The following is a 22,538-nucleotide window of genomic DNA, read 5'->3' on the forward strand; positions in this document are numbered from 1 at the left end:
GACTACATCGGGTCAACGATGTGTGGGTATAGTAACTCCAGGAACCCGGGACCCGTCTGGGCAGCAGATGATTGCTTGCGCCGGGCTGCCCTCCGACCGTCCGGCCCCTCGGCTGCTCCTGCTGTACCGGGACGGCTGTGTTGTGCGCACCAGTGCCTATTCGCTAAAGTGCCCAACCAGGTGAGTGTCTCTGCGATGGTGGAGGGTGTAGGAGATAGCAGTGGAGTAGTGTCGTGCTCCTCATATGACCCAAATTCCAGGGTCCCTGGAGTGGTGGTTCTTGTCCATCAGTCCCATGTGTGGGTGTTGTGTGCGTCCGTGTCCTGTGTGTCAGTGTCCTGTGTGTCAGTGTCCTGGGTAGGTGTGTCCTGGGTAGGTGTGTCCTGGGTAGGTGTTGTCCTGGGTAGATATGTCCTGGATAGGTGTGTGTTGGGTATGTGTGTCCTGGGTAGGTGTGTCCTGGGTCGGCTGTGACGGGGGCCTGTTCCTGTGGCTGCCCCCCTCGTCGCTGGGTGTGACCCACCGGTGTCGCCGCACTCGCACTAGATGGGAGCGTCGTCTCCTTGGTGCTCCGGGTCTGTCCCTGGCTCGTGGCCGTCCTGGGGGCGTCGTATGCCTGATGGGCCGCTTCTGTCCCTGGCTCGTGGCCCCCCTGGATCGTCCTGGGGGCATCGTATGCCTGATGGGCCGGTCCCGTCCCTGGCTCGTGGCCGCCCTGGATCGTCCTGGGGCCGATCGGCATCCGCGGGGTCGGGTGCGGCGACGTTTGGTCCTGCAATCCACAATAAAGCATGCATGGTTAGACACACAGACGGGGATCAGGGTCAAGGGGGATATGGTGGAAGGGGAATATGGGGGATATGGGGGAAGGGGGATATGGGGGAAGGGGGATATGGGGGAAGGGGGATATGGGGGAAGGAAGATATGGGAGGTATGGGGAAGGGGAATACGGGGGATATGGGGAAGGGAGATATGGGGGAAGGACCCGTAAGCAGCTGGACAATCAGTTGGATGCGTACATGTCGAAGACGAAGGGGCACCTTGACGCTGAGCCTGATGCGTACATGGCACAAGCAGACGGCGAAGCAAACGATTAGCGACATTCACTTGGGCTATGGGGGAAGGGGGATATGGGGGAAGGGGGATATGGGGGAAGGGGGATATGGGGGAAGGGGGATATGGGGGAAGGGGGATATGGGGGAAGGGGAATTTGGGAGAAGGGGGATATGGGGGAAGGGGGATATGGGGATATAGGGGAAGGGTGATATGGGGGATATGGGTGAAGGGGGATATGGGGGAAGGGGAATATGGGGGATATGGGGGAAAAGGGGATTATGGGGGATATGGGGGAAGGGGGATATGGGGGAAGGAGGATATGGGGGAAGGGGGATATGGGGGAAGGGGGATATGGACCTCAGAGGTAGTAATCTCAGGATTGCTACCAGTGCCACATGGTAGTCAGAGTAGAAATGAAAGAATAGGCAGGATGAATGTGTGGCTTGAGAGATGATGCAGGAGGGAGGGGTTCAGATTTTTGGGACATTGGGACCGGTTCTGGGGGAGGTGGAACTACTATAAATTGGACGGTCTGCACCTGGGCCGGACTGGAACCAATGTCCTTGGGGGTGCTTTTGCTCACGCTGTTGGAGAGGGTTTAAACTAATGTGGCAGGGGGGTGGGAACCAAATGAGGAGGTTAGTGGACAGTAAGGAGGTAGTAACTAAAGCCTGTAAGGAATTAGATCATGAAGTCAGTGTGACTAAGGGGAAGAGTAGGCAGGGAGCAGATGATGACCGCAAAGGGACTGGTGGTCTGAGGTGCATTTGTTTTAATGGAAGAAGTGTAGTAGGTAAGGCAGATGAACTTAGGGCTTGGATTAGTACCTGGGAGTATGATGTTATTGCTATTACTGAGACTTGGTTGAGGGAAGGGCATGATTGGCAACTAAATATCCAAGGATATCGATGCTTCAGGCGAGATAGAGAGGAAGGTAAAAGGGGTGGAGGAGTTGCATAACTGGTCAGCGAGGATATCACAGCTGTGCTGAAGGAGCGCACTATGGAGGACGCGAGCAGTGAGACGATATGGGCAGAGCTTAGAAATAGGAAGGATACGGTAACAATGTTGGGGCTGTACTACAGACCTCCCAACAGCGAGCGTGAAATAGAGGTCCAAATATGTAAACAGATTATGGAAAGATGTAGGAGCAACAGGGTGGTGGTGATAGGAGATGTTAACTTTTCCAACATTGACTGGGATACACTTGGTGTCAGAGGTCTAAAATTTGTAAGGAGCATCCAGGAGGGTTTTCTAGAACAGTATGTAAATAGTCCAACTCGGGAAGGGGCCATACTGGACCTGGTGTTGGGGAATGAGCCCGGCCAGGTGGTTGAAGTTTCAGTCGGGGATTACTTTGGGAATAGTGATCACAATTCCGTAAGTTTTAGAATACTCATGGACAAAGACGAGAGTGGTCCTAAAGGAAGAGTGCTAAATTGGAAAAAGGCCAACTATCCCAAAATTCGACAGGACATGGGGAACCATGGATGACAGGTGAAATTGTGAGACTAGCTAAGAGGAAAAAGGAAGCATACATAAGGTTTCAGCGACTGAAGACAGACAAAGCTTTGGAAGAATATCAGGAATGTAGGACCAATCTGAAACGAGGAATCAAGAGGGCTAAAAGGGCTCATGAAATATCTTTAGCAAACAAAGTTAAAGAAAATCCCAAAGCCTTTTATTCATATATAAGGAGCAAGACGGTAACTAGAGAAAGGGTTGGCCCACTCAAGGACAAAGGAGGAAAGTTATGCGTGGAGTCACAGAAAATGGGTGAGATTCTTTACGAGTACTTTGCATTGGTATTCACCGAGGAGAGGGACATGACGGATGTTGAGGTTAGGGATAGATGTTTGATTACTCCAGGTCAAGTCGGCATAAGGAGAGAGGATGTGTTGGCTATTCTAAAAGGCATTAAGGTGGACAAGTCCCCTGGTCCGGATGGTATCTATCCCAGGTTACTGAGGGAAGTGAGAGAGGAAATAGCTGGGGCCTTAACAGATATCTTTGCAGCATCCTTGAACATCGGTAAGTACCGGAGGACTGGAGAATTGTTAATGTTGTCCCCTTGTTTAAGAAGGGTAGCAGGGATAATCCAGGTAATTATAGACCGGTGAGCCTGACGTCAGTGGTAGGGAAGCTGCTGGAGAAGATACTGAGGGATAGGATCTATTCCCATTTGGAAGAAAATGGGCTTATCAGTGATAGGCAACATGGTTTTGTGCAGGGAAGGTCATGTCTTACCAACTTAATAGAATTCTTTGAGGAAGTGACAAAGTTGATTGATGAGGGAATCAATATGACATCTACAGATCGCGAACCTTGTGTGGAATCAGTGGGAAGTGTAATTTTTGAATTTTTAAATATTTTTTTATATAAGCATCACAACATTTAAATTCTCCAGGTGGTGGGGGATTTAGGAAGTTCCCTCAACGAGCCTCCATTTTAAGGATGGGGAAAGATATACTTTTATACTTTTGGAACTCAAGATGTCATATACATGGACTTCAGTAAGACATTTGATAAGGTTCCCCATGGTAGGCTGATGGAGAAAGTGAAATCTCATGGGGCCCAAGGTGTATTAGCTAGATGGATAAAGAACTGGCTGGGCAACAGGAGACAGAGTAGTAGTGGAAGGGAGTTTCTCAAAATGGAGAACTGTGACAAGTGGTGTTCCACAGGGATCCGTGCTGGGACCACTGTTGATTGTGATATACATAAATGATCTGGAGGAAGGTATTAGCAAGTTTGCAGATCACACTAAGATTGGTGGAGTAGCAGATAGTGAAGAGGACTGTCAGAGAATATAGCAGAATATAGATAGATTGGAGAGTTGGGCGGAGAAATATCAGATGGAGTTCAATCCGGGCAAATGCGAGGTGATGCATTTTGGAAGATCCAATTCAAGAGCGAACTATACGGTAAATGAAAAAGTCCAGGGGAAAATTGATGTACAGAGAGATCTGGGTGTTCAGGTCCATTGTACCCTGAAGGTGACTGCGCAGGTCGATAGAGTGGTCAAGAAGGCATACAGCATGCTTTCCTTCATCGGAAGGGGTACTGAGTACAAGAGTTGACAGGTCATGTTACAGTTGTATAAGACTTAGGTTCGGCCACATGTGGAACACTGCATACAGTTCTGGTCGCCACTTACCAAAAGGATGTGGATGCTTTGGAGAAGGTGCAGAGGAGGTTCACCAGGATGTTGCCTGGTATAGACGGCGCTAACTATGAAGAGAGGTTGAGTAGATTAGGATTATTTTCATTTGAAAGACGGAGGTTGAGGGGGGACCTCATTGAGGTCTACAATATCATGAGAGGTATAGACAGGGTGGATAGCAAGAAGCTTTTTCCAAGAGTGGGGGACTCAATTACTAGGGGTCACGAGTTCAAGGTGAGAGGGGAAAAATTTAAGAGAGGTATGCATGGAAAGTTCTTTACGCAGAGGGTGGTGAGTGCCTGGAACGCATTGCCGGCGGAGGTGGTAGAGGCGGGCACGATAGCGTCATTTAAGATGTATTTAGACAGATACATGAACGTATCTGCATCGGACAGTTTGGAGGAAAAGAACTGGGTGTGTGTCTGTGTTTTGCAGTGAAAGACTATCTCTGGATCATTTGGGTGATTGAAACTTTAACCTGATGTGATTTTGTTTAAAGGTGTTAAGTCTCTTGGAAGTTTGAAGGAACATTTTAAGGAATTATTTACTGTTGCTTTGAAGTAAGGGGTGTTAATAGATCCAATGTTTATTTAAGATGTTAAGTTGCGTTCATTCAATAAACAGTGTTTTATGTTTAAAAAAACCCACGTGTCCGTAATTCAAATACCACACCTAGGGGACCAGCCGTGTGCTAGGAAAAGCAACAAATCCATTAAAGGGATGAACTCCCTTTGGTGGAACTCCATGATACATTTTGGGGTTCTGAAAATGCCTCGCCCATAACACCCGCAAGCCGTACTGGTCCACCATTTGGTCCATCGCCCTCTGGAAGACGGAGACCCCATTTATGATGCCGAAGGAGACCCTGAGGAAGTGGGAGAGCCGGCCGGCTGCTTCGAAGGCAGTATAGGGGCAGTCTTTGGGTCAGATAAGGAGCTGGTGGTAGGCGGATTGGAGATCGACCTTGGAAAATACCGGTTCTTGGGTGATCCGATTTACCATTTCTGCTAAGCGAGGAAGGGGGTACGCATCGAGCTGCGTGAAGCGGTTTATGGTCTGGCTATAATCCACGACCATTCGTTTCTTTTCCCCAGACCGGACTACCACCACTTGCGCTCTCCAAGGCCTGTTGCTAGCCTCAATGACCTCCTCTCCCAGTAAACGCTGGACCTCTGACCTGATAAAAGTCATGTCTTGGGCACTGTACTGCCGGCTCCTGGTGGCGATGGGCTTACAGTCGGGAGTGAGGTTCGCAAATAGAGAGGGGAGTGCGACTTTCAGTGTCGCAAGGCTGCATACCGTGAGGGGGGTCAAGGGTCCACCGAACTTCAGTGTCAGGCTACGGTGGCTGCACTGGAAATCCAGTCCGAGCAACAGGGGGGCGCAGAGGTGAGGGAGGATATACAGTTTGAAACGGGTGTATTCGGCGCCCTGGATCGAGAGATCTGCAATACAATACTCCTTGATTTGGACAGAGTGGGACCCGGATGCAAGGGCTATGGTTTGGGACATGGGATGGGTGCGCAAGGAGCAGCGCCTTACCGTTTCTGGATGAATAAAGCTCTCCGTGCTCCCGGAGTCGAAAAGGCATGGGGTGTCGCGTCCGTTGACCTGGTCCTGCATCACAGAGCTCTGCAGGGGTTTTGGTCGAGGGTGATCGCTCCCAGTTTCACCCAGAGGCTGGTGACTATCTGGAATGCACTGCTGAGAGGGTGGTAGAGGTGGGTTGCCTCACAGCCTTTAAAAAGTACAGCTGTTTTTCATGTGTCGATGCAGACTCGATGGACCAAATGGCCTCTTCTGTACAGTGATGCTATTAATTCTTCCCAATCCCATGTTCTGTAAATTTGCTTACTAAACACCTGTGTGGGACCTGACTGAAAGTTTTCAGAATATCGACTAGATCCCCCTTGTCTATATTTCTCGTTACATCCTCAAACATGGGTCCGTAACTGCCAGACTCCCCAGCATCAGTGTTGGGGGTTACCCCAAAGAAATCCCGCTCGGAGCTTCCCAAGAAGGCTAAAGCACTAACTTCTCTGGACAATAGCGCTGCATTGGGAACCATCCGACAAAGCGATTTAAATCGCTAACTTCTGCCAGAGTTCCACTCATAGTTACACAGAAAATGTAAGAAGAAATAAAACCATGGTAGCACAGTGGTTAGCACTGTCGCTTCAGAGCTGCAGGTTCCCAGGTTTGATTCCTGGCTTGGATCACCTTCTGTGCGGAGTCTGCACATTCTCCGCGTGTCTGCGTGGGTTTCCTCCGGGTGCTTCGGTTTCCTCCCACAGTCCAAAGATGTGCAGGTTAGATGGATTGGCCATGCTAAATTGCCCTGAGTGTCCAAAGAGATTGGGTGGGGTTGCTGGGTTACAGGCAGAAGTGTGGGCTTAAATGGGGTGCTCTATCCAAGGGACGGTGCAGACTCGATGGACCAAATCACCTTCTTCTGCACTGTAAATTTTATATCTATATCCATCTCCAACATCTACATAACTATTTTAAACACTTAGACAATGCCCGCACAGGACATCCTCGCAACCCTGACTCTCCAGGGTACTCTGTCACCTATTTGACTAATCACGCACTCCACCACAGTATTCCACACCCACCATGGACCTCCCTGCGCTTCCCATCACTCCCCCAACCGGCCAACCCAACCATTACCGCGGGCCTCTTCCACCCCTGACCTCCGAATCCCCAACCGCCCACCCCCCTGACTCCGACCTCCTCAAGTGACCTTCAAACCCCCCCCAACCCCGAGACACCCACTACCTGACTCCCGATAACCCTCACTCCACCAACCTACAATCCCCCCACCTCCCTGGCCCCCAATGGACCCCACCCCAACTTCCCACTCTGATCGTCCCACTCACTTAAGACCATAAGACATAGGAGCGGAAGTAAGGCCATTCGGCCCATCGAGTCCACTCCGCCATTCAATCATGGCTGATTTCAACTCCATTTACCCGCTCTCTCTCCATAGCCCTTAATTCCTCGAGAAATCAAGAATTTATCAACTTCTGTCTTAAAGACACTCAACGTCCCGGCCTCCACCGCCCTCTGTGGCAATGAATTCCACAGACCCACCACTCTCTGGCTGAAGAAATTTCTCCTCATCTCTGTTCTAAAGTGACTCCCTTTTATTCGAAGGCTGTGCCCCCGGGTCCTAGTCTCCCCTGCTAATGGAAACAACTTCCCTACATCCACCCTATCTAAGCCATTCATTATCTTGTAAGTTTCTATTAGATCTCCCCTCAACCTCCTAAACTCCAATGAATATAATCCCAGGATCCTCAGACGTTCATCGTATGTTACGCCTACCATTCCTGGGATCATCCGTGTGAATCTCCGCTGGACCCGCTCCAGTGCCAGTATGTCCTTCCTGAGGTGTGGGGCCCAAAATTGCTCACAGTATTCTAAATGGGGCCTAACTAATGCTTTATAAAGCTTCAGAAGTACATCCCTGCTTTTATATTCCAAGCCTCTTGAGGTGAATGACAACATTGCATTTGCTTTCTTAATTACGGACTCAACCTGCAAGTTTACCTTTAGAGAATCCTGGACAAGGACTCCCAAGTCCCTTTGCATTATGAATTTTGTCACCGTTGAGAAAATAGTCCATGCCTCTATTCTTTTTTCCCAAGTGCTAGACCTCCCTCTCAGCAGTGCATTCCAGATAGTCACCAGCCTCTGGGTGAAACTGGGAGCGATCACCCTCGACCAAAACCCCTGCAGAGCTCTGTGATGCAGGACCAGGTCAACGGAGGCGACACCCCATGCCTTTTCGACTCCGGGAGCACGGAGAGCTTTATTCATCCAGAAACGGTAAGGCGCTGCTCCTTGCGCACCCATCCCATGTCCCAAACCATAGCCCTTGCATCCGCACTTGCCCACGTTGAATTTCATCAGCCATTTCTTGGACCACTCTCCTAAACTGTCTAAATCTTTCTGCAGCCTCCTCACCTCCTCCATACTACCTGCCCCTCCACCTATCTTTGTATCATCGGCAAACTTAGCCAGAATGCCCCCAGTCCCGTCATCTAGATCGTTAATATATAAAGAGAACAGCTGTGGCCCCAACACTGAACCCTGCGGGACACCACTCGTCACCGGTTGCCATTCCGAAAAAGAACCTTTCATCCCAACTCTCTGCCTTCTGCCTGACAGCCAATCGTCAATCCATGTTAGTACCTTGCCTCGAATACCATGGGCCCTTATTTTACTCAGCAGTCTCCCGTGAGGCACCTTATCAAAGGCCTTTTGGAAGTCAAGATAGATAACATCCATTGGCTCTCCTTGGTCTAACCTATTTGTTATCTCTTCAAAGAACTCTAACAGGTTTGTCAGGCACGACCTCCCCTTACTAAATCCATGCTGACTTGTCCTAATCTGACCCTGCACTTCCAAGAATTTAGAAATCTCATCCTTAACAATGGATTCTAGAATCTTGCCAACAACCGAGGTTAGGCTAATTGGCCTATAATTTTCCATCTTTTTCCTTGTTCCCTTCTTGAACAGGGGGGTTACAACAGCGATTTTCCAATCCTCTGGGACTTTCCCGGACTCCAGTGACTTTTGAAAGATCATAACTAACGCCTCCACTATTTCTTCAGCTATCTCCTTTAGAACTCTAGGATGTAGTCCATCTGGGCCCGGAGATTTATCAATTTTTAGGCCTCTTAGTTTCTCTAGCACTTTCTCCTTTGTGATGGCTACCATATTCAACTCTGCCCCCTGACTCTCCGGAATTGGTGGGATATTACTCATGTCTTCTACTGACGCAAAGTACTTATTTAGTTCCTCAGCTATTTCCTTGTCTCCCATCACAAAATTACCAGCGTCACTTTGGAGCGGCCCAATGTCAACTTTTGCCTCCCGTTTGTTTTTAATGTATTTAAAGAAACTTTTGCTATCATTCCTAATGTTACTGGCTAGCCTACCTTCATATTTGATCCTCTCTTTCCTTATTTCTCTCTTTGTTATCCTCTGTTTGTTTTTGTAGCCTTCCCAATCTTCTGACTTCCCACTACTCTTTGCCACATTTTCGGCTTTCTCTTTTGCTTTGATGCATTCCCTAACTTCCTTTGTCAGCCATGGCTGCCTAATCCCCCCTCTGATAACCTTTCTTTTCTTTGGGATGAACCTCTGCACTGTGTCCTCAATTACTCCCAGAAACCCCTGCCATTGCTGTTCTACTGTCTTTCCCACTAGGCTCTGCTCCCAGTCGATTTTAGTCAGTTCCTCCCTCATGCCCCTGTAGTTACCTTTATTTAACTGTCACACCTTTACATCTGATTCTACCTTCTTTCTTTCAAATTGGAGATTGAATTCTACCATACTATGATCACTGCCTCCTAAGTGCTCCCTTACTTTAAGATCTTTAATCAAGTCTGGCTCATTACATAACACTAAGTCCAGAATGGCCTGTTCCCTCATGGGCTCCATCACAAGCTGTTCCAAAAAGCCCTCCTGTAAACATTCAATGAATTCCCTTTCCTTGGGTCCACTGGCAGCATTATTTACCCAGTCCACCTGCATATTGAAGTCCCCCATGATCACTGTGACCTTGCCTTTCTGACATGCACTTTCTATTTCGTGGTACATTTTGTACCCCCGTTCCTGACCACTGTTAGGAGGCCTGTACATAACTCCCATTATGGTTTTTTTGCCTTTGTGGTTCCTCAACTCTACCCACACAGACTCCACATCATCTGACCCTATGTCATTTAGTGCTATTGATTTAATTTCATTCCTAATTAACAAGGCAACCCCGCCCCCTCTGCCCACCTCCCTGTCTTTTCGATAGGTTGTGAATCCCTGGATGTTTAAATGCCAGTCCTGAACCCCCTGCAACCATGTCTCTGTGGTAGGTAGGTATGATGCCTACCACATCATACCTGCCAGTCACAATCTGGGCCACAAGCTCATCTACCTTGTTCCGTACACTGCGCGCATTTAAATATAGCACCTTTAATTCTCTATTGACCGTCCCTTTTTGTTTTCTTAGTGTGGTGGACCTTGGTTTACTGAGCCTTTCCATACACTGTGTCATATTTTGTGGGATGGGGACTATCGTAACCTCTCCTGAGTTTTGTCTTTTCGTGCTTTTTTGTATTCCTAAGCAGCTACGCTTCCCACTGATTACTTCACCTCTTGGTTCCCTGACTTTCCCTTCCCCCCCAATCTTTAGTTTAAAGTCCTATTGACCACCCTATTTATTCTTTTCGCCAGAACACTGGTCCCAGCTCGGTTCAGGTGGAGACCATCCCAACGGTATAGGTCCCCCCTGTCCCAAAACTGATGCCAGTGTCCCATGAAAAGGAACCCCTCTTTCCCACACCACTCTTTCAGCCACGTGTTAACTTCCCTGATTCTTGCCTCCCTGTGCCAATTTGCACGTGGCTCGGGCAGTAATCCGGAGATTATGACCCTTGAGGACCTGTTTTTTAATTTGAATCCTAGCTCTTTATAATCTCTAAACAGGTCCTCTTTCCTAGACTTGCCTATGTTGTTGGTACCGACATGGACCACAACAACTGGATCCTCCCCCTCCCTCTCCAGTATCCTTTCAAGCCGGTCAGAGATGTCCCGCACCCTAGCACCGGGCAGGCAACATACCATGCGGGACTCTTTATCCTGCTCACAAAGGCTATCCCCCTGATAATAGAATCCCCTACAACTACAACTTGCCTATTTACTCCCTCCCCTTGAATGGCCTGCTGAACCATGGTGCCTTGGTCAGCTGACTCATCCTTCCTGCAGCCCTGTTCGCCATCCACACAGGGAGCAAGTGCCTCATACCTGTTGGACAGAGTCAAGGGCTGAGGCTCCTGAGTTCCTGACTGCTGGTTCCCTTTCCCTGCCTGACTTGCAGTCACACCCTGCTGTCCCTGGCCACTGGCAGGATTTAAACTACTTACTCTGACAGGTGTGACTGCCTCCTGAAACACAGTGTCCAGGTAAGTCTCCCCCTCCCGGATGTGCCTCAGTGTTTGAAGCTCAGACTCCAGCTCATCAACTCTGAGCCGGAGCTCTTCGAGCAGCCAACCCTTACTGCAGATGTGGTCACTGCTGCTCGCAATGGGATCTGCCAGCTCCCGCATCAAGCAGCTCAAGCACATCACCTGAAATTTCCTTGAAAATTTGTTCCTCTACATTTTTTCTACCAGTTGGCAGCCAATTACTGAGTAATGCAATAGTGTTTTTATTGTGTATAAACTCTAATCAAACACATTTTGTCATTCACCCCTCCAGTACAACAACTTTCACCAGCTCTGATATATTCTGCTCAATATCTTTCTTTCCTTCTCTCGTATACAGCAATATTCAATACCTAGTCCTACCATTCTTTGAGTCAGATAACTGTCATTGCCACAGCATCTTACTTCCATATGGTTATCTTCAGCTCAACAATCTTATTTATCACTTAATGCTACTAAGCCATTAGAGAGAGCTCCATCATATTCTTTCTTCCCACCTGTGCTTCTCTGAAGATATATGGTCCCTCCTCTTGCATGTGATTAATGATTTTATATGCGCGCTCCAATGGAATATCAATTTGCACAGGTGGTGGGATGCTGGAATTGATGAAACAATTAATAATAGAGGAGATTTTACTCTGAATCATTTCCTCACTAGCATGAGAATGACACATATCCTGAAGGGAAAAAACACAAAAAAAGAGTCAGTATTCTTTTCTGTGCAATTTAGGTGGTAGAAATTCAGACAGTCAAAGATAAAGCTCAAAACACGCATTTGCAAATTTGCACAAACACTTACTCAGTCACTCGTGTACAATGTTCCTTTGTTATTTTATGCAAATTGAACTTCTGCTTAATTTGAATGTAGCTTTGAATTATTCATTACTTTTTAAAATTCAGATCTATATTTTATTTACCTTATACTTTTGAACCTCAAGCCAGAATATGATATTATTTTCCATCAGTTCACCTTTCAGTGACACAAACTGCTGAAATTGAAGAGCTGTTACTGGATTTATCAAGGCTCTACGGAATGCAATGATGTCTTTTGACGAGGAGACCCATTTGTTATCAAGGAGCTGTTGGAAACATAGGTTACCAGATTAATTCAGGTCATCTACATTTTCACACACCTTTAGAAGCAAATTGATACACTACAAATTTTGGGCTGATGGTATTTTCAAGCTTCCATAGTTTCCTTGACAAGATCCAATAAGTTCAGAAGCTCATAAGATATAGGAGAAGAATTAGCGCATTTGGCCCATCAAGTCTGCTCCATCATTCGATCATGGCTGATCTCATCCTGGCCTTAACTTCAATGTCCTGCCCGTTCTCCATAACCCATCAACCCATTCATTACCACTTAATAATCTGTCGAACTCCTCCTTAAATTTACTCACTGTGCCAGCATCTATCACACTCTGGGGTAACAAAATCCACAAATTCACAACTCTTTGGGAGAAGTAGTTTCTCCTCAACTCCGTATTAAATTTGATACCTCTTATCCTAAGACCTCTTGTTCTAGAATGTCCCACAAGAGGAAGCATCCACTCTACGTCTACTTTTTCCATCCCTTTTTATCATCTTCAATTGATGATCTGAATTTGATCTCCCCTTATTCTTCAAAACCCTAAACTGTTCAATCTCTCTTCATATGACAAACCCCTCAAATCCGGAATAAACCTAATGAACCTCCTCTGAAATGCCTCTAATGCCACTACATCTTTCCTCAAATTAGGCAACCAAAACTGCAAAATACTCCACGTGCGGTCACACCAATGCCTTGTACAGTTGCAACAACACTTTCTTACCTTTCTACTCCAATCCTTTAGCGACAAATTCCAACATTCCATTTGCTTTCTTTATTATCTACTGTACCTGCATGCTCGTTTTCTGTAACTCATTAATGAGGACTCCCAGATCCCTCTGCAACAGAGCATCCCAAAGTTTCTCCCCATTTAGATAATGAGTTGTCTTCCCATTTTTCCAACCAAAATGCTTCACCTCACACTTATCCACGTTAAATTCCACCTGCCACATTTTGGCCCATTCTCCTAACCTATCGTATACATTTGTAAGGTTCTTATTTCCTCATTCCAACTTACTGTCCCATCTATTTTTGTATAGTCTGCAAATTTGGCTACAGAACCTTCTATCCCTGAATCCAAATCATTTATATAGATTGTAAATAGCAGGGGCCCAAGGACCAAATCCTGTGGCATCCCACTAGTTACATCTTGTCATCCAGAAAAAGACCCATTTATCCTCCTTTTGTCCGTCAGCCAGTCTTTAATGCAAGCTAATAAATTACCCTAATCCCATGTGAAGGATAGGCAAGGGAATCTATGTGTGGAGCCAGAGGAAATGGGCGAGGTACTAAATGAATACTTTGCATCAGTATTCACCAAAGAGAAGGAATTGGTAGATGTTGAGTCTGGAGAAGGGGGTGTAGATAGCCTGGGTCACATTGTGATCCAAAAAGACGAGGTGTTGGGTGTCTTAAAAAATATTAAGGTAGATAAGTCCCCAGGGCCTGATGGGATCTACCCCAGAATACTGAAGGAGGCTGGAGAGGAAATTACTGAGGCCTTGACAGAAATCTTTGGATCCCCGCTGTCTTCAGGGGATGTCCCGGAGGACTGGAGAATAGCCAATGTTGTTCCTCTGTTTAAGAAGGGTAGCAAGGATAATCCCGGGAACTACAGGCCGGTGAGCCTTACTTCAGTGGTAGGGAAATTACTGGAGAGAATTCTTCGAGACAGGATCTACTCCCATTTGGAAGCAAATGGACGTATTAGTGAGAGGCAGCACGGTTTTGTGAAGGGGAGGTCGTGTCTCACTAACTTGATAGAGTTTTTCGAGGAGGTCACTAAGATGATTGATGCAGGTAGGGCAGTAGATGTTGTCTATATGGACTTCAGTAAGGCCTTTGACAAGGTCCCTCATGGTAGACTAGTACAAAAGGTGAAGTCACACGGGATCAGGGGTGAACTGGCAAGGTGGATACAGAACTGGCTAGGCCATAGAAGGCAGAGGGTAGCAATGGAGGGATGCTTTTCTAATTGGAGGGCTGTGACCAGTGGTGTTCCACAGGGATCAGTGCTGGGACCTTTGCTCTTCGTAGTATATATAAATGATTTGGAGGAAAATGTAACTGGTCTGATTAGTAAGTTTGCAGACGACACAAAGGTTGGTGGAATTGCGGATAGCGATGAGGACTGTCTGAGGATACAGCAGGATTTAGATTGTCTGGAGATTTGGGCGGAGAGATGGCAGATGGAGTTTAATCCGGACAAATGTGAGGTAATGCATTTTGGAAGGTCTAATGCAGGTAGGGAATATACAGTGAATGGTAGAACCCTCAAGAGTATTGAAAGTCAAAGAGATCTAGGAGTACAGGTCCACAGGTCAATAAAGGGGCAACACAGGTGGAGAAGGTAGTCAAGAAGGCATACGGCATGCTTGCCTTCATTGGCCGGGGCATTGAGTATAAGAATTGGCAAGTCATGTTGCAGCTGTATAGAACCTTAGTTAGGCCACACTTGGAGTATAGTGTTCAATTCTGGTCGCCACACTACCAGAAGGATGTGGAGGCTTTAGAGAGGGTGCAGAAGAGATTTACCAGAATGTTGCCTGGTATGGAGGGCATAAGCTATGAGGAGCGATTGAATAAACACGGTTTGTTCTCACTGGAACGAAGGAGGTTGAGGGGCGACCTGATAGAGGTATACAAAATTATGAGGGGCATAGACAGAGTGGATAGTCAGAGGCTTTTCCCCAGGGTAGAGGGGTCAATTACTAGGGGGCATAGGTTTAAGGTGAGAGGGGCAAGGTTTAGAGTAGATGTACGAGGCAAGTTTTTTACGCAGAGGGTAGTGGGTACCTGGAACTCGCTACCGGAGAAGGTAGTGGAAGCAGGGACGATAGGGACATTTAAGGGGCATCTTGACAAATATGGATGGGAATAGAAGGATACGGACCCAGGAAGTGTAGAAGATTGTAGTTTAGTCGGGCAGTATGGTCGGCACGGGCTTGGAGGGCCGAAGGGCCTGTTCCTGTGCTGTACATTTCTTTGTTCTTTGTTGTTCTTTGTGATCTAATCTTGTGAATTAACCTTCTGTGCAGAACCTTATCAAATGCCTTCCAAAAGTCCAAATAGATTACACCTACAGGACCCCCATTATTCACTTTGCTTGTTACGTCTTCAGAGAACTCGAGAAAATTTGTCAAACACAGCCCTTCATAAAATCATGCTGGCTCTGATGTATGGGAAATATTGATGACTCTGATAGGGCAGTGAAGAAGGCTTTTGGCATACTGGCCTTCATCAGTCAGGGCATTGAGTATAGAAGTTGGGAGATTATGCTGCAGATGTACAGGACATTGGTGAGGCCGCACCTGGAGTATTGTGTTCAGCTTTGATCACCTTGCTATAGGAAAGATGTTATTAAACTGGAGAGAACAAAGAACAAAGAAAATTACAGCACAGGAACAAGCCCTTCGGCCCTTCCAGCCTGCGCCGATCCAAATCCTTTATCTAAACCTGTTGCCTATTTTCCAAGGATCTACTTCCCTCTGTTCCCCGCTCGTTCATATATCTGTCTAGATACATCTTAAATGACGCTATCGTGCCTGCCTCTACCACCTTCGCTGGCAAAGCGTTCCAGGCACCCACCACCCTCTGCGTAAAAAAACTTTCCACGCACATCTCCCTTAAACATTCCCCCTCTCACCTTGAAATCGTGACCCCTTGTAATTGACACCCCCACTCTTGGAAAAAGCTTGTTGCTATCCACCCTGTCTATACCTCTCATAATTTTGTAGACCTCAATCAGGTCCCCTCTCAACCTCCGTCTTTCCAACAAAAACAATCAACCAGAACTGCAAGCAGTATTCCAAATGTGGCCTAACCAAAGTCTGTAACATGACCTGCTGACTCTTGTACTCAATACCTAGTCCGATGGAGGCAAGCATGCTGTATGCCTTCTTGACCACTCTATCGACCTGCGTTGCCACCTTCAGGGTACAATGGACCTGAACTCCCAGATCTCTCTGGACATCAATTTTTCCCAGGACTCTTCCATTGACCGGATAGTCCGCTCTTGAATTGGATCTTCCAAAATGCATCACCTCGCATTTGCCTGGATTGAACTCCAGAAGAGATTTACAAGGATGTTGTCAGGACTCAAGTGACTGAGTTATGGCAGCGACTGGACAGGCTAGGACTTTTTTCTTTGGAGCGTAGGAGACTGAGGGGTGATCTTGCAGAGGTGTATAAGATCATGAAAGGCACGGATAGGGTGAATGCACTCAGTCTTTTTCCCAGGGTTGGGGAATCAACAACTAGAGGGCATAGGTTTAAGTTAAGTGGGGAAAGAATTAATGGAACCTGAGGAGCAACTTTTTGTGCACAGAGGGTGGTACGTATATGGAATGAGCTTCCGGAGGAAGTGGTTGAGGCAGGAACATTGACAACATTTAAAAAGCATTTGGACAGTTCCATGGATAGGCAAGGTTTAGAAGGATATGGGCCAAATGCTGGCAAATGGGATTAGCATAGATAGGCTTTTTGGTTGGCATGGACCAGTTTGGACCGAAGGGCTGTAGATTCTATGAAAACATTTTGACTTCCCAAACGTCCTGAAATTGATAATTGATTCTAACAATTTCCCAATAACAGATGTTAGACTGACTGGTCTGTACTTTCCCATATTCTGCCTGCTTCCCTTTTTGAATAAGGGTGATACGTTAGCATTTTCCAATCCACTGGAACCATTCCCGTGTTCAGGGAATTTGGGAATATTATAACCAATGGATCCACTGTCTCCTTCAGAACAAAGAACAAAGAAAAGTGCAGCACAGGAACAGGCCCTTCGGCCCGCCAAGCCTGTGCCGACCATGCTGCCCGTCTAAACTAAAATCTTCTACAGTTCCTGGGTCCGTATCCCTCTATTCCCATCCTATTCATATATTTGCCAAGATGCCCCTGAAATGTCACTATCGTCCCTGCTTCCACCACCTCCTCCGGCAGCGAGTTCCAGGCACCCACTACCCTCTGTGTAAAAAAATTTGCCTCGTACATCTTACTCTAAACCTTGCCCCTCGCACCTTAAACCTATGCCCCTTAGTAATTGACCCCTCTACCCTGGGGAAAAGCCTCTGACTATCCACTATGTCTATGCCCCTCATAATTTTGTAAACCTCTAACCTCTAACCTCGCCCCTTAACCTCCGTCGTTCCAGTGAGAACAAACCAAGTTTATTCAACCGCTCCTCGTAGCTAATGCCCTCCATACCAGGCAACATCTTGGTAAATCTCTGCTGCACCCTCTCTAAAGTCTCCACATCCTTCTGGTAGTGTGGCGACCAGAATTTAAATCTATACTCCAAGTGTGGAGTATAAATAAGTTCTATACAGCTGCAACATGACTTGCCAATTCTTATACTCAATGCCCCGGCCAATGAAGGCAAGCATGCCGGATGCCTTCTTGACTACCTTCTCCACCTGTGTTGCCCCTTTCAGTGACCTGTGGACCTGTACACCTAGATCTCTCTGACTTTCAATACTCTACCATTCACTGTATATTCCCTACCTGCATTAGACCTTCCAAAATGCATTACCTCACATTTGTCCGGATTAAACTCCATCTGCCATCTCTCCGCCCAAGTCTCCAAACGATCTAAATCCTGCTGTATCCTCTGACAGTCCTCATCGCCATCCGCAATTCCACCAACCTTTGTGTCGTCTGCAAACTTACTAATCAGACCAGTTACATTGTCCTCCAAATCATTTATATATACGACGAACAGCAAAGGTCCTAGCACTGATCCCTGCGGAACACCACTAGTCACAGCACTCCAATCAGAAAAGCACCCTTCCATTCCTACTCTCTGCCTTCTATGACCTAGCCAGTTCTGTATCCAGCTCACCTTCTATGACCTTGCCAACTCGCCCCTGATCCCATGCGACTTCACCTTTTGTACCAGTCTACCATGGGGGACCTTGTCAAAGGTCTTACTGAAGTCCATATAGACAACATCCACTACCCTACCTGCATCAATCATCTTTGTGACCTCTTCGAAAAACACAATCAAGTTAGTGAGACATGACCTCCCCTTCACAACACCATGCTGCCTCTCACTAATACGTCCATTTGCTTCTCGAGTCTCTTTCAATATTCTGGGGTAGATCCCATCCGGCCCTGGGGACTTATCTACCTTAATATTTTTCAAGACACCCAACGCCTCATCTTTTTTGATCTCAATGTGACCCAGGCTATCTACACACCCTTCTCCAGACTCAACATCCATCAATTCCTTCTCTTTGGTGAATACTGATGCAAAATATTAATTTAGTACCTCGCCCATTTCCTCTGGCTCCACAGATAGATTCCCTTGCCTATCCTTCAGTGGCCAACCATTTCACTGGCTACCCTGTTGCTTTTTATGTATATGTAAAAAGCATTGGGATTTTCCTTAACCCTATTTGCCAATGACCTTTCGTGACCTCTTCTAGCCCTCCTGATTCCTTGCTTAAGTTCCTTCCTACTTTCCTTATATTCATTTGTTCCCAGCTTTCTAGCCCTGACAAATACCTCCTTTTTATTTTTGACGAGGCCCACAATATCTCTTGTTATCCAAGGTTCCCGAAATTTGCCGTATTTATCCTTCTTCCGCACAGGAACATGCCAGTCCTGAATTCCTTTCAACTGACATTTGAAAGCCTCCCACATGTCAGATGTTGATTTACCCTCAAACATCCTCCCCAGTCTAGGTTCTTCAGTTCCCGCCTAATATTGTTATAATTAGCCTTCCCCCAATTTAGCACATTCACCCTAGGACCACTCTTATCCTTGTCCACCAGCACTTTAAAACTTACTGAATTGTGGTCACTGTTCTAGAAATGCTCCCCTACTAAAGCTTCTACCACCTGGCCGGGCTCATTCCACAATACCAGGTCCAGTACAGCCCCTTCCTTAGCTGGACTGTCAACATATTGTTTTAAGAAGCCCTCTTGGATGCTCCGAACAAACTCTGCCCCGTCCAGGCCCCGAGCACTATGTGAGTCCCAGTCAATATTGGGAAAGTTGAAGTCTCCCATCACAACAACCCTGTTGTTTATACTCGTTTCCAAAATCTGTCTACCTATCTGCTCCTCTATCTCCCGCTGGCTGTTGGAGGCCTGCAGTAAACCCCCAACATTGTGACTGCACCCTTCTTATTCCTGATCTCTACCCATATAGCCTCGCTGCCCTATGAGGTGTCCTCCTGTAGTACAGCTGTGATATTCTCCCTGACCAGTAGCGCAACTCTGCCACCCCTTTTACATTGCTCTCTATCCCACCTGAAACATCGAAATCCTGGAACATTTAGCTGCCAATCCTGTCCTTCCCTCAACCAGGTCTCTGTAATGGCAAGAACATCATAGTTCCAAGTACTAATCCAAGCTCTAAGTTCATCTGCCTTACCCGTAATACTTCTTGCATTAATACATATGCACTTCAGGCCACCAGACCCGCTGTTTTCAGCAACATTTCCCTGCCTGCTCTTCCTCAGAGCCATACTAGCCCTATTCCCTAGTTCTCCCTCAATGCTTCTGACCTATTGCTCCGGTACCCACCCCCTGCCATACTAGTTTAAACCCTCCCGTGTGACATTAGCAAACCTCACGGCCAGGATATTTATGCCTCTCCAGTTTAGATGCAACCCGTCCTTCTTATACAGGTCACACCTGCCCCGGAAGAGCTCCCAGTGGTCCATATAACAGAAACCCTCCCTCCTACACCAGCTGTTTAGCCACGTGTTTAGCTGCTCTATCTTCCTATTCCTAGCCTCACTGGCACGTGGCACAGGGAGTAATCTGGAGATTACAACCCTAGAGCTCCTGGGCGCGATTCTCCACTCCCACGCCAGTTGGGAGAATCGCCTGGGCCGCCAAAATTTCCCGCGACGCCGGTCCGACGCCCTCCGGCGATTCTCCTAAGCGGCGGTAACGGCACGGTCGAGTATCGCGGGCCGCAGGCCGGAGAATCGCCCAAGACACCCAAAACGGCGATTCTCCGGCACCCCTGCTATTCTCTCAGGCCCGGATGGGCTGAAGTCCCGACGGCGTGACCCCAGTTCACGCCGTCGCCGTTCACGCCTGCTTTTTAAAGTCGTCAGCCAGTCGTGCTGGCTGACGCTGAGCAGGGTCGGCTTCCCCTGAGAAGACTGCGGCCAAAAGGGGGGAGTGCGGGAGAGTGTGCATGTGGGGGGGGGGGGGGGCGAGGGAGTGTGTGCAGGTGGGGGGGTGAGGGAGCAGAGTGCAGGTGGGGGGGGGGGGGGGGGAGCGGAGTGCAGGTGGGAGGGGGGTGAGTGAGCGGAGTGCAGGTGGGAGGGGGGTGAGGGAGTGGAGTGCAGGTGGGAGGAGGGCGAGGGAGAGTGTGCAGGTGGGGGGTGAGGGAGCGGAGTGCAGGTGGGAGGGGGGTGAGGGAGCGGAGTGCAGGTGGGAGGGGGGTGAGGGAGCGGAGTGCAGGTGGGAGGGGGGTGAGGGAGCGGAGTGCAGGTGGGAGGGGGACGAGGGAGAGTGTGCAGGTGGGGGGGTGAGGGAGCGGAGTGCGGGTGGGAGGGGGGGTGCGGGAGAGTGTTCAGGTGGGAGGGGCGGGGTGCGGGAGAGTGTTCAGGTGGGAGGGGGGCGAGGGAGAGTGTGGATGGTATCGTCCATCCGCGGATGCCACATGTCAGCCGCCCTGATATGGCAGGACGGTGACGAGGACACGGCTGCAGGTTGCGTGTGGCTGATGGGCACAGGCGAGTGGCACACTGGTGAGCAGTACGGTGTGAACTAACCGTTGGGCGCAGACAGTGACCAGGTGTTAGGCTGGCTGCGTGTCTGCAGCGCGACCAGGCCACCGGGGCACACAGGTATCCCATGCAACCCGGCAGGCGAGGTGTGGAAGAACCTCCGTGTAACATGTCATTTCTCTGCCCCCCCCCACCCTCCTGCAGGTCACCATGTATGCCAACCAGACAGCGATGTTCACTGCCGTGGTTGGAGCCGCAGCTCTGGAGTTTGCCATCCGGCAGCATAGAGTTGGACGGCCCACAGTGGCTGCAGATGCAGCGGTTGCCGGTGCAGCAGAGGGGATGGCCGTGGAGTGGCCCGTCGTCGACACGCAGGCCGCAGGCACTCAGGGCCCCAATGTTCAGGGGGATGCCGAGGGGAACATTGACCGCCAGACGGCGAGGAATGCAGAGGAAGTGCTTGGGGGGGGAGCAGGAGGAGGAGGAGGAGCAGGTGGAGCACGAGGATCCACTGATGGTGGTGCCAGGGGGCCACAGACGTCCAGCAAGGCCGAGGGTGTACCGTGACAGAATGTCGTTCGAGGCCCTACCAGACATCACATGCAGGAGGAGACTACGGTTCAGCAGGGAGACGGTCGCACATATATGCCAGCTCGTGGCGCACCTCGCAGCACGTGGAATGGGAGGAGGACATGCGATACCAGTCTCTGTCAAGGTGGCGGTGGCCCTAAACCTCTATGCGACCGGTTCCTTCCAGGCGCCGAGCGGGGAACCTATCCGGGATATCACAGGCATTGGTCCACAGGTCATCAGGGCCGTCGCCTTGTACGCCATCGCGGACAGGTACATTCAATTCCCCGAGGACCGAGCACAGCAGGAAGCACGGGCACGTGGATTCGCCAAGGTGGCCGGGATACCGATGGTCCAGGGTGTCATCGATGGTGTGCACATCCCCGTGCGCCCACCTGCAGACAGCAGGGACGTGTTCATGAACAGGAAGGGCACGTACTCCATGAACATTCAGGTGGTGTGCGACCCCCACATGAAGATCATGCACGTGTGTGCAAAGTACCCCGGCAGTGTGCATGCCGCCTACATTCTGGCACAGTCGTTCATCCCCGCAATGTTCGATGGATGCCGCCCCCCCCCCCCCCCGGCTGAGGGGCAGGTTGCTGGGCAACAAGGGCTATCCATTGAGGTCATGGCTGCTGATGCCAATACGGAAGCCTCACACCAACGCGGAGAGCCTATACCTCGAGGCACATGCAGCAACCAGGGGTGTGGTGGAACGGTGCTTCGGGCTGCTGAAGATGCGATTCAGATGCCTGGACCGATCAGGAGGGGCCCTGCAGTACCAACCCGACAGGGTCGGTCGCATAGTTGTGGTCTGATGTGCGCTGCACAACATTGCCATGCAGAGGGGAGATGATCTGGTGGAGGAGCCGGAGGGAGGACCCGACTGCACCAGAGCCAACGCAAACGAGGGGGATGGGGAAGAGGAGGATGCGGAGGATGAGGATGATGGGGTGCATCAGGGTGGGGGAGGGTCGC

The 22,538-nt window shown here is 48.9% G+C and overlaps 1 protein-coding gene across 1 annotated transcript in view; it reads right to left on the reverse strand.

Moving 5' to 3' along the window:
* Positions 1-22,538, reverse strand: part of LOC140405573 (regulator of G-protein signaling 22-like) — an 88,175-nt gene that overhangs the window by 27,489 nt on the left and 38,148 nt on the right. The window contains exons 3-4 of the mRNA XM_072494130.1: positions 12,123-12,284; positions 11,703-11,882 (exon numbers count right to left, since the gene is read on the reverse strand). Of these exons, the coding sequence (XP_072350231.1) occupies positions 11,703-11,882; positions 12,123-12,284 (342 nt within the window). The remainder of the gene's footprint in view (positions 1-11,702; positions 11,883-12,122; positions 12,285-22,538) is intronic.

This window comes from Scyliorhinus torazame, unplaced genomic scaffold (assembly GCF_047496885.1).
Source record: "Scyliorhinus torazame isolate Kashiwa2021f unplaced genomic scaffold, sScyTor2.1 scaffold_83, whole genome shotgun sequence".
Lineage (NCBI taxonomy): Eukaryota > Metazoa > Chordata > Chondrichthyes > Carcharhiniformes > Scyliorhinidae > Scyliorhinus > Scyliorhinus torazame.